At 33.2% G+C, this 13,001-nt stretch overlaps 1 protein-coding gene across 2 annotated transcripts in view; it reads left to right on the forward strand.

The window, feature by feature from the left end:
- The window catches only part of pall (F-box protein pallbearer), a 29,825-nt gene extending 17,325 nt beyond the window's left edge, over window positions 1–12,500 (forward strand). Inside the window, exons 4-6 of one of the 2 annotated variants that reach the window (XM_072541111.1) lie at window positions 1,256–1,416; window positions 5,499–6,131; window positions 11,734–12,500. In XM_072541111.1, the coding sequence (XP_072397212.1) occupies window positions 1,256–1,416; window positions 5,499–6,122 (785 nt within the window). In that variant the 3' untranslated portion in view covers window positions 6,123–6,131; window positions 11,734–12,500. Of the gene's footprint in view, window positions 1–1,255; window positions 1,417–5,498; window positions 11,572–11,733 lie in introns of those variants that run through there. The other variant, XM_072541110.1, reaches the window with a different exon arrangement.
- Window positions 12,501–13,001: the final 501 nt, after the last annotated feature.

The raw sequence follows: 13,001 nt of genomic DNA on the forward strand, positions 1-13,001 counted from the left end.
TGTATTTACAAGCTTCATCAGTTCAATGAATGGTGAGTGAAGAATGATAAGGTGTAAAACAAACACACCATCCTCTTGGTAACCGTGGTCAAAATATTAAAATGGTGGCGTTAAAATAGTAGCTAAATGTTCATATGTAGTAGCATTCATGTATAACAACGAGAAAAATTTTTACTTTAAAAGTGAAAGAAATGAATAAAAACTACTACGAAGCACTATAAAAACCCGTCACATTGCACGTAAAAAAACTTTTAACAATAAGGTGTAAAGATAAAAACAAAAAATTGACAAAACACACCGGCACAGAGCTGTTGTTATAAATGTTAACTTTGTTATATGTATAGCTAAACAGATTTAACTGCAACGGTGACGATTTGACACGACCAAACACGACAGACGTTGGTTAATGCGGTGTTGTCTAATCGAATATTATTTTAGATGTATTGAACTGTAATATTAATACTCCATAATTACTGTAGTGAGTTTATAATTATATTTATTATCAGAGCACTAATATCAAAGTTAAAATGTTTAAAGTAATTGATAAAATATGTTATTTGCTAAGTTATTAATCATAATAAAACCGAGCATATAATTTCATGATCTTGTGCACTCAGAGTCCGATGTTATCGAAGTTATCCGACAACGTAGCAAACGCAGTAGAATTTATGTTCAATGCTAAATATATGGATGTTTACGCTTCGGCCGCTTACATATAACTGAGTTTTGGCTCCTCCCTTTATCGATGAAGTGACCTTGAACATTGCAGCTATATCTGTTGAGTTATAAGTATATATATATATATATATATATATATATATATATATATATATATATATATATATATAATAAATATGGTGAAATCTGACTCTCAGTGCTTCATCTTCCGGCATTCTCCCTCTTATCTTCAGTTATTTCTTGTTGTCCACATGCGTCTCTTCAATGTAAACTATGTCAATCGTGTTATCTAGAAGAGTTTTTGATAGGTGCTCGTATTTTGACCTACTGAGTCATTCTATGGTTAGTTGGTAAATACGGAGACTGTTTTGTGCGATGGTGTGTCCATTTATATGGTAGCTAGGAGATCCCGATAAGATATTCTGACTGCTAGTATCGTAAACGTGCTATCCTTTTAATGTTTAAACAAATCGGAAACATTAAATTTTTGCCTCCAATATATTGACTATATAAGTGTGTTTACTACATCTACGTGTTTACATATAAAATAATTGTTTTTATTTTATTTATTTTATAGCGTTATCTTATGGTTGCCCAGCTTCAAGTTCGAAAACGCCAAGACTTATATATGCGCACAATTCACTGTCCAATGAAATACACAAAGTTAAAAAACAAAGTAAAACCCATAAGTATCATATTTCATTTTTGACACTGAGTACTCAAAAATTATTCCAAAAGGTAAGTACAAATATGTAAATCTCTTAAGTTTCCCCAGTTGTAAAATGAATTTTCCGACAAAATGAAAAAAAAAAACAACAAGTTATTGTAGTTATGCAGGATTATTAGCATTCATACAGATGTCGTCTGCAAATCTTAGATAGCTGAGGTATTCTCCACCAATGGATAGAGTTTTGTTCTGCCAGTTAATTTTGCTGAATATATTTTCTAGAGTTGCAGTGAATAGCTTTGGTGATATTGCGTATCCTTGTCAGACGACTCTGGTAGTAGGAAATTCTGGAATGTTTTCAATTATTTTTACCTTAGCTTTTGCTTGCCTTTATATATTTGCTAAAGTCTCTATGTATATCTAATGCATTTGTTAATCTGTTATTGATGATCTTTGTGAATATTTTTTATATGATTGGTAGTAGACTTAGAGGTCTGTAGTTTTTGATATCCACTTTTCTACCTTTCTTATGAATGAGAATTATGTTTGCTGTATTCCAGTGGTCTGGTATGCATCTTGATCTTAGGCAGTTCGTAAATATGCCTGCTAAGATTTTCCAGGTTTTTTGCCAGCGTATTTAAGCAGCTCCACTGTTATGCAATCTATTCCAGCTGCTTTACTCTTTTTAATTTTTGTAATTGTCGATTCTACTTCTTTCGGAAGGACTTCTGGTACATCTTCTTGGTTACTGATTCCTTTTTTAAGTGTTTCAGGGGCTTTGTATAGTTCACTGTAGAATTTAGTGTCCTTTGGTAGTGATCTGAGTTTTTTTAGATTGTTAATATTTATACCGGTTACTATTGGTTTTGTGATTAATTTTATTCTTTCTAGTTTTAGATCTAGAACAATTTTTGCTCTGATAAGTCTATGGTTGCTGCCTGTTTGAAATTTATTTATTACACCGATATCTTTTATTGTAGCAATCTTGTTAGTTAAAGTGAAGTCAATTTCGTTCATAGTGGTTCCATTTGGTGCTATCCAAGTCCATTTTTTGTTAGATCTTTTCTTAAAGAATGTCTTTGTAATAGGCATTTAATAGTGTGCAAACTGAATTAGTTTTTTTTTCCTTTCGTTTCTCTCACCGACTCCATACTTGCCAATGACTTTTCCTTGCCATTTCTCTTTCCCACTTTGGCATTAAAGTCACCATTTAAATACTGAAGTGATTTTTATTGTACTTTTTAATTCTTTTGTTTATGTTACTATAGAGTTCCTCTATTTCTTCGTCAGTGCGAGTAATCGTTGGGGCGTATATTTGCATAATTTGTATATTGGATCTCTTTGATAGTTGTATGGTTAAGCTAGCTACTCTATCCGAGATACTAGTTATTTCTACTATCCTTCGTTTCAATTTCCTGTTGATTAAGAATCCAATACCGCCTGTTCTCGTTCTAACCCGTTAATGTTCCACGGTACTAATTCCAATAGTTCTTCATCTTTCCGTCCTACTTCGCTGATTCCTATGACGTCCCATTTTATATTTTCAGTTTTTTTTTTCAGTTCTACAAGTCTGGATTATATTATGTATAAGTATTTGTGTTATAACCCACAAAACAATTTTTTTCAGAAATGAAAAAAATGTTCCATTTAAGTAATTTTAGGAGGAATTACACTAATATTTTTTTGCGTTAATCTAGAGATAAATTAGCATTTGAATGTACAAAGGTTTTTAACAGAAGTATTACAGTTTTGATAAAAAAATAATGTGGCTTACATGTTACCTGTACATGTCTCGAGATTCCATGTAGGATACAACATTTTTTAAATAAAGTAAAGCTTTCATTGATGTGAAACATTTGTATTTTAATAGTTAAAAAAAATCAAACATTTTTATTTATTGTTAAAATTCAGAAAAATATATTAATCAACAATTTATTATAAAGTAATTAGTTTTGTGAATCTGTTGACTCATCATCAATAACACCCACTTTCGACGTACTGGAGGATATTTCAAGCTATTCTTTGTGTTTTGAACATAATGCTGGCTAAATCATGTTTTTGCCCCACTTATAATACAGTAGACTCCCTCTATAACGAGAACTGAAATGGCAGACTAATTACCTCATTATAAGCCGATCTCGTTATATCAGACAACAACAATACTGTGCATACATATGAATATGTAGTTTTCTAAAACATTAACTTCCTATAGTGAAGCCATTCGGAGTAATATAAGATGCTAATAAATATTGTTTGAATGGCGTTTTTGAAAAAAAGTTTACTTTTATTGTCAATGAAATACATTAAAACAAAAAAGAGTTGTTTACTTTTATTGTCAATGATATACGTTAAAACAAAAAATATGTACTTACATTTTTTCCAACTACATAATGTATAAAACGTAGTTTCAAGGATAACAGAAATGATTGCTTCTGCAATAGAAGAAGTCTGTCATCTTTGACTGCTTTAAATTGTCCAATATCATTCTATCTATCATATTTTCTAAAGATGTAAAACAATTGTATGCTTCTTCATTTCCGTTTTGTCTTTGGATAAAGTTTCTTACAACGTTTAAAGCACTTTCCACATCTTGTATATTAGGACCTTCTTGCGTAGATTCACCGCGATTGTCTTCTCCATCTTGATCACTTTGTGCAATTTGGGGCAACAGATGTGCAATTTGGGGATAAAAAAAAGAAGTTGAATGTTTTTTAACCCGGTAAGTTTCGGATGGGCTGTACAATTGTCAACAATTAAAAGAATCTTTCGATGTCCCAACTCTCTGTCCTACTTCAAAAGTTCTTCATTAAAAATCTCTGCTGTCATTCACGATTTTTTATAAAATTTATATGTGACAGGAAGCAGATTCACACCTCTGAAACATCGTGGTTTTTGAGATTTCCCAATGACGACTAACTTTCTTTTTTCGGAACCGGACATGTTGACACACAGGAGTACAATTACCTCTTCTTTTGATAACTTGCCACCTATACAACGTTCATTTCTGAATTTGAGGGTCTTATCTGGAGTAAGTTTAAAAAAAAGTCCCAACTCGTTGGCATTAAAAACATTGTCACTGTAATTTTATCTTATTGTAGGCCATGATTTCAACCAGTTATCGGTGACTTCTTTGGAAACACCCTTTGCTTCACGGCAAATTTTTCCACAAGTAATTTCGTGCCTGACCTTAAAACGGCTCATCCACTCACTCGATGCTTTAAAATTCTCATTACCACCTAGCGACTGCGAAAACTGTGTTGCTTTGTCTTAAAGCAGTGGTCCACTTTGGAACATTCGCAGCCCTGTTTACGGTAAACTATTTGACCATTGCAGTATCAAGTTCTTTATTAGTTGCGGCATGTAGTTTTTTCGATTTACCGGAAAAAGACGAACCTGCTTCGAAAATCTTGTGTTTATTTTTGAGCATGGTAGATAGAGTGGAACTTGAACTGCATCTTTCAAGACAAACTTCTGCTTTCTTCTTACCGTTCTCAACATCTTTAAGGATGTTAATTTTTTCTTCTAAAGTAAATGCTTTTCTTTTAGGAGTCATAGTGTGTAATCTATGTGATTATTTAATCTACAACACAACTTTCAAGACGCGAAAGCACAATCAGGAAACAAACGATAAACATCTACGACAAAAACAACTGTGAAATGAAATTCTGGTAAAATTTGTTTCATTAGTCATGTTTTTAAGCCTCTTTATTTGGTGTGCGAGTTTATTAGTTGCGAATGGTCAAACCCCTACACTCACACTTGTGAATCATAAATTGTAAATTTCAGACAACACAATATCGGTCGGTAGATTAAAAAGAAGAAGTTTATTGCGGGCGGCAGTTAAAAAGGGAATTTATTTATAGCCACGGCCGGGCCAACAATTTAAAAAAACACGTTTTTCGATCTTATTTTCTCTTTTTACAACCAAATTTGCCTCGCTATAGAGGGTTATAGTTCAATAGAAATTTCACGGGACATTTAATGTACCTCGTTATAAGTGAAACTTCGTAATAACCGTGTCCGTTATAAAGGGAGTATACTGTATATAAATCTTTTCAGTTCTGTTTTTGACAAGTAACAATAATATACCAGCAAACATATTTCAATTTTATTTATTGTAAGGTATAATTTATATTATTTTTATACTTTTTAGCTGAGAAAACAAAACATACGCATAAAGGCCCAATCACTGAAAATAAGAGAACAGGAAAAGAAAATCCAGGAGCAACAAACGAAGATTCAAGAACAAGAAGCTACCTTGGCTGACTTTAAAAAGCACATCGACGAGTGGAATCAAAAATATAAAGATCTAACTACGGAATTCGTACGCGCAATAGAAACTTTCGTGCCTGCTACGTCTCCGAGATCTTTACCGGTTTCATCTCCGGCTCCAGCAACACCTCGTTTGTATAAGACGAATATCAAACCGCGCAAGACCCATATTTTACCCAAGAGCTACTCAGGATTAAATTTTGATCTAGAAAGAAAAAGAAAGTCTAATTTGTTGCACGATCTTCCCTTGAAGCGTAATAAAGCTGGGGATGAAGGTAGTGAGAGTGGCAACTTAAGAATTGTAGAGCTTCCTAGTTTTAGCGGCGATAATGAAAAAGCTGATAGGGCCACTTCTGAGAAGGCACCTTCTAAAGTAGTTTATGGTTCAAAGTCAGTATTCAGTAATACGGATTTTGGACAAATTATAGAAAATTGGGTTATAAATCCATTAAATAATATAAAAAGTAGGAAGAGAAAGATGCACGAAGATATAGATTTAAAGTAAATGGTAGATGTAAGTATGTATTCGCCTGTAAATCGGTGGTATTAAATCATTTCGTAGATTTTTTTGTGTTTAACTCGTGCTTATAGGAATACAACTTTAAAAATGCAATTTCATACAAATAATACATTTAAAGAATTTTCACGATTTTCATACCCCTCAAAAATTTCTGTCCCCGATGAACAAATATTTTTCGAGAGCCAATAAAAACTAAATGATTTTGTAGTGTAATAAAAAGATAACGTTTATACAATATTTTAACAATTAAAACTTTAATATCTGTTACTGATCACTACTCGCTTTTTGATCAATATAATTAATACGTTCTTTTTTAGTTCTAAAGAATCTGATAATAGTTCAGGGAAATAAGCTTTTCTCAGAATTTCTCAATAGCCAAGTCTTTGACAAGTTTTCCGTTAATATATACCTTTAGTAAAAGTCACACTGAGAGTGAAGTACGGTTAAGATAGGAATGCGCTTTTGTCGGATTTCACGCCATATGCTTGGCAGCAAACAAGTCCAAGTAGTGGTCACACGTACAGAACCATCCAAACATCTTTACGGCAAAGCCCTATTACGAGTGAAACTACCTTTCATTATACAGTGGGTGGCCAAATTATTAGGGACAGTAAGATGATTTCTTAATTTTCTAGTTTAACTGAATTTTTTAGCAAGTTGTTGGCTTTTAAGGCTTGCATCTATTTTTTGTACAAAATAGTGTGGTATTAAGGTCACAGAACCAATGAGTTGTGTTAGTAAAACCATTTATTTTTTCACCAAAAAAATTGTTACATAAAATCACTAATTTCAATATTTAGTGATGCTGCCCTTTGCTGCAATTACAGCTTCTACACGTCGGGGCATGCTCTGAATACAAACTTCTGTATTGTGTTTTAATTTTGGGATATGATGCTATTCTTTAATAAGAGCTTCAATCAACTGCCGCTTCGTTGTAATAACATCTTTGGCGATCTCCTGTTTGGTTAACTCCCACATACTCTATGGGGTTCATGTCAGGTGAGTTTCCCGGCCAGGGCAGAACTGCAATAATTTCTTTGGATAGAAGTGCAGTTACACTTCTAGCTTTGTAGCACGGTGCAGAATCGTACATAAAGATGTAATTTTTTTGACCAGGGAACCATTCTTTGAGCTAGGGAAGTAGCCGAGTTTCAAGTATTCGCTTATACTGATCCTGTCTCATTGTCCCTTCCACGATGTATAAGCGTCCCATACCCTTAGCCGAGATTACAGACCACACCATGACACTAACCGGATGTTTAACCCTCTACACAATGCAATCTGAATGGAACTGCTCCCCAGGACGTCGTCTGACGAATGCACTTTTGTCCACCAAAATCTGGAATGTTGATTCGTCGGAGAAGCATACCTGAAAAAATGGAAATATTTGCTGTCGACGAACTCCATTCGTTAAAAAAGTTGTACTTACTCGACTCCAGTCTTCAACGGTCATACTTCGGTGCTGCTTGGCCCATTGGAGTCACTTTCTCTTCATGGCTTCGGTGAGTCGTGGTTTTTTCATACGGCCGCCTCTAGCGGCTACTATACTACTCGCGAAGTTGATCGAAGTTCAGTGAGTACGAGAGTGTAAACAGGTACTTCATGCGACTTCGCTTCGCCTCATTCTACTTCCGTTCTGTGTCGGTTTTTCGCGTAGAAGCCAAAGAGCCCGAAGTTTGAATACGAAGTGTCATACTACATTACTCGACTTCACGAGTATGTAGAGAGTCACCTCGCCCCGATTAAGTTCACTTCGACACTTCGTCCGAAGAACTTCGATCGAAAGTGTAGACGGCGTTTATCAGATTCTCTTCGGCCAGTCTTCGTCGGACTGTTCTTCTGGAAACATTAATTCCTTCGGTATTCATCATCGTAGTCAGGTCTGCCACACTCTTTTTACGATTTTTAAGACAAATGTCCCTGATTTTACGGTCAGTACGGGGAGTAGTGATCCTTTTCCTGCCACATTTTTCAACACGGCCCGGTTCCAATGCCTCTTTTGAATCAATTTTTATTTTAATTCGATTTACTACTGACTTTAAAACACTTGCAGTAGTTGCTATTACTCTTTGGGCAAGTGTAGAGTGCAGTAACATCGTTTTTATTTCTCTAATTTTCTCTGGAGACAAGTTTGCAATTTTTCCCATACTAAAAAATAATTTTGATTTCGAACAATGTTTTTAAATAAAATCGTGTCATTAAAGGCAGCAAAAATGACTAAATAACAAATATTACTTACCTGTTAAATATATCTGACACGAAAATCTAGCAGAAACACTTTAAAAAAGTTTAAACAACTTGCAAATATTTTTAAACCCCACTGCGATAACAGCCGATGACCAACTGAGATGTAACAGCAATTATTATTTCATACATAAGCAGTATATCATTACTTCAAGTACAAAAAATTTGATAAAAATTAGTACTTTTCAAGCTATTTATAATTTCGTGCAGTTTTCAATTATTACAACTTTTACAATGCTCTTTTATGCATATACATAATATAAAATATATTCGTACTGCCGGGAGATGCAATTTGTCCAATCCGGTTCTGTGCAACGCTCTTGAGTGAAAAATCAACAGCTGGCGAAGGCCGACAACCCTGTGCGTTTATTCCCAATAAGAATAGCATTGCCCTATCTTAGCCGTACTGCACTCTTAAGTGTAAACTCATAAGTGTGAAGTGTCAATCTGACTATAGTAAGAAAACCTATGCGTTTTCTGCAGAAATTTCGACGTTTTTTTTAATTAGTGATAATATAGTGCAAAAATGCTATTTTTGTTTTGTATTTTCGCTTGCCTTATCTATTTATACTTAAATATAAACATTTTATTTGTCAAAATGTTTATAATATGTAATTATTAATTTGCGTCATAACGTTCTCTATAAAATACGCGTATTCGCACCTTTCTTTATGAGACTGGAAAACTTAGTGAGACTGATTCTCAAAAATAATTCTTATTAGTTCTTTGTATGTCCCTAATAACGGTTTTTAAAGATAAAACAATCTCTGTAAGTAAATTTCATTTATTGTTAAGTGAATAATAGAATATTTTGCGGTTTCAAATATAAAATATTCTTCCCAAATTATTTAAAATTGCAACACCACTACATAGCTGTTTCTATTGTCTACGTGATAAAATATCTCATGGAACTGCGGGCCACTACATTTCAAACAAGTATGCTCAGTTATAGTTCAGAAAACAATTTTCGAGGATAGGGTGGACTTTAAACTTACCCTATATGCTGCAAAAAAGGAAATATATCAAATAATATATTATCAAGAAGTCAAATGATTGGTCCCTGTGTCATGCGACTTGTGTGCTGGTTTTGTTGACTTTTGATACGTCTATCGATGGTTTATTTGTTACTTTTACTTACTTAGTCTTAAGTTTGGGTTGAGCTCTGCATATTTGTCTCTACGTTTTCCTGTCATGTTTAATTTCTTACTTCTTCTTGTACTAAACGCCTCTCCAATAACTTTCTTCCTGACACCCTCTATCCATCTAGCTCTTGGTCTTCCTCTTCGTTCTCCCATCGTTTATAGGTTTTAGTTGTAGGTTTTGTCTAATTGTTTCGTTTCTGATTTTGTCTATTCTTTTCCCATTTTCTGTTGTTTTCAGAAACCTCATTTTCATGTCATTGATTCTTGATTTTTGTTTTTCTGTTAGTGTCCAGGTTTTGCTAGTGTACATATAGGATTTACTACTGTTTTAACGACAACCGTTTTATCTCTTTTGGTATCTTGCTATTCCCGAGAAATGTTGTTTTCATTCTATTAAATATGTTACCGATTCTTCCCAATCTTTCCTTTATTTCCTGGTCCTGTTTTCCGCTTTCTTCTACGATTGCTCCTAGGTATTCAAAATGGTCTTCTTGTTCCAGCTGCATCCCATTTAATCTTCCGTCATATATCATTTTCGTCCCAGCTATTACTATTGCTTTTGTTTTATTTGCATTTATTTTCATGTGTATCTTTGACAGTTCTTCATTTAATATTTCTAGATTGTACTGTTGATTTTCGGTGTTATCCGCCATCAAGGTCATATCGTTCTCGAATAGTAGTTCGGACAGTTGTGTTTGTGTCATTTTGCAGTATCTTAGTAGGAGTTTTCTCATCTTTTCCTTGGCTTGTTGAACTGCCTCCGCTCTGCTTCTGAATACACATTCTACAGTCCTCCAATGATGGATCTATTTTAGCCCTTATTCTTTTCTCTACTATTATTGCTTTTCCTGGTATATTTGATATGGTTATGCCTCGATGATTGGTACAATTTCTTTTGTCTCCCCTCTTTTGTATTGGTAGTCTGTTTGTTTCCAGTCCTGTGGTATTTTCGCTACGTTCATTATTGCTGTAGATAATCTGGTCGTTTTCTTCCTATGTATCTTATCATTTCTGGATTGGTTATCTTTGCCAGCTGCTTTAACTAGTTTAATCATCTCTATTGCCTTCTCTAATTCTTTTCTTTTTATGGGTTCTATGACTTGCTCACCATTTATGTCTCTTCATCTAGGTTGTCCGTATCCCTCTATGTTAGCTCTTTAAAATATTCTCGCCATCCTTCCATTATTTTTTAATCTTCTGTTATTTATATTTCCGTTTTTATTTTTTATATTCATCGTTCTGTGTACTTTCTTTTGCCTTAGTTATTTTAGAGTCCTATAGAAGAATTTTTGTTTTTCCCTGTAGTTTCTTGTAATTTTCGACTCAAATTCCTCATTGGCTTTCCTTTTTTTCCTTTTTATTTTTGCTTTTATCTCCTCTGTCCATCATTCGCTTGTATCTTATGTATTTTTATATTTGGTATTTTTGTCTTGCCGCATGTTTCATCCGCTCCTATTATTTTGTTTTTTTCAGATTTCCCCAGTTTTTCTCTATATTTGCGTTCCTTTTTCTATCTTTTAACATGGTATCTAATTTTCCCTGGTATATTTTTCTATATCTTCCTTTTAGTTTATAGCTTTTTATTTTCCTCTTTTCCTCCATTTTTTCTATTGTTTTCAATTTAATGATTACCAAATAGTGGTCGCTTCCAATCTCTGCCTCTCTTTTTATATTTGTATCTTGTACTCTATTCCATTTATTAGCGCTCACCAGAAAATAGTCTATTATTGATTTTTCGTTTCTGTCTTCTGCTGCACTTGTATATTTATTGTGGGTTTATTTACTTTAATTTTACATATTTGCAATTTTAGTCGAACTAAACATTGATATTGACACTGATATTTGCATGTATCATGCTCAGGATTATTCTCTAATTTTGGTGGGATAGCCAAGCAGGTCAGGTGGACAAATCGCATTCACTTCTTCACTTCAGTTTGAATGATGTAGTGGTCGATGGTACAGACCCTCGCTAGAAAATAAAAAGAAATTAGAGCTTGCAGTTCGGTTACTCACTCCATACATCACCATCAGACGAGCGTATACGCGTATATATATATATATATATATATATATATATATATATATATATATATAAATTGCTCTCTAATTTGCTTAAAGTGATATCTTGATTCCTAAAATCACTTAGAGATCATATTTTAGGAATTATTGGCTCTCTTACAGTTTTTACCATAGTGCCATTTTGATTTTAGGCAAAGAATAATATACTGGTCAGGATAGTCAGTCATTAAAAGTTTGAATTTTTCGTCATAGTATCTGAAACTATGCACAGCGTTAAATCGTTTATGAATTTTAATCCTTAAATAATCCAAATAATGGTTGTTGATAAGTAAAGTTGAGATAAAAAGTCAAATTTATTAAAGGGTTTTAATAATAAAAACTAGTAAACTAGCATACATGTACATAAGTGTTTATATAATTATAAATCAGTGAAACGACGAACAGTATAGAGGACTCTATTAATTTTAATATAAGACGAACATATTGTAGATACACAAATAGTAATCAAACAATGGGCTATTAAGTGACCAAAATCTGTTTTATTTGTACTGGAATATCCACTTTACTCTTACAATAAAACAAAATCTTACAGATTTTATTACACCAATCCGATGAAGACATCTTAATGTGTGTATATAATTTTAGAAGCAATATAGATTATATAGAATATAAGAATTTAAAGTTTATTTATTATATTTTACCGTTTGATTTTTTGTTTACGTATAAATAACAAATATATAAATGATATTGTTATTGGAGTGCTAACATATATTTATGAATGTGAATGTTTTATTAATTTAAAACAAATTTTTAGCTCTTTTGTAATTATTCTATCTATTTTAATAAATGATATTCATTTAAAAATCTTTTTATTTAATTAAATAATCGCACCACTACATCAATACTAATAAGCATATGACAATGATCCGTTGTCAGAGATGAAAGTATCGAGCTCCGTGAGGAGCTAATAAAAGTAGTATCTCACTCCCGAAGATAAAGGCATGGCACAAAATAGCCGGCATGCTTACAAGTTGCTATATAACCTAAGCAACGATCCTTCAAACCAACAACAGGACTTATCAAAAATACTGGATCAGATTTGCCCACCACCTCTTACTGAAAGGAAAAACGTTCGGAAAAATTCAATGTTACGTCAACGTGATATAAAAAATGAAGTGTCTCTTTATCCATGAAGAACTTCTAGCAGCCATTTCTGTAATGAAAGTTGGTAAGCAGATCAAACATTTTGAAAGAGAAAAAAAAATTGGCTCTTAGTAATGATAAGCTGGTACGTAGAAGTTTTAAAGATACATAAGCTGTGGTACAAATCACTAGTTATCGTACTTCTGAAACCAGATCTAGCACCCACTGAAGCCAAAAATTTTCATTATTTTGCCACATTTTCAAAATTTTTAAGCAGATATTCAGAATCTCTACCATCATAAATAAGAAGCTTACA

This window comes from Diabrotica undecimpunctata, chromosome 8 (assembly GCF_040954645.1).
Source record: "Diabrotica undecimpunctata isolate CICGRU chromosome 8, icDiaUnde3, whole genome shotgun sequence".
Lineage (NCBI taxonomy): Eukaryota > Metazoa > Arthropoda > Insecta > Coleoptera > Chrysomelidae > Diabrotica > Diabrotica undecimpunctata.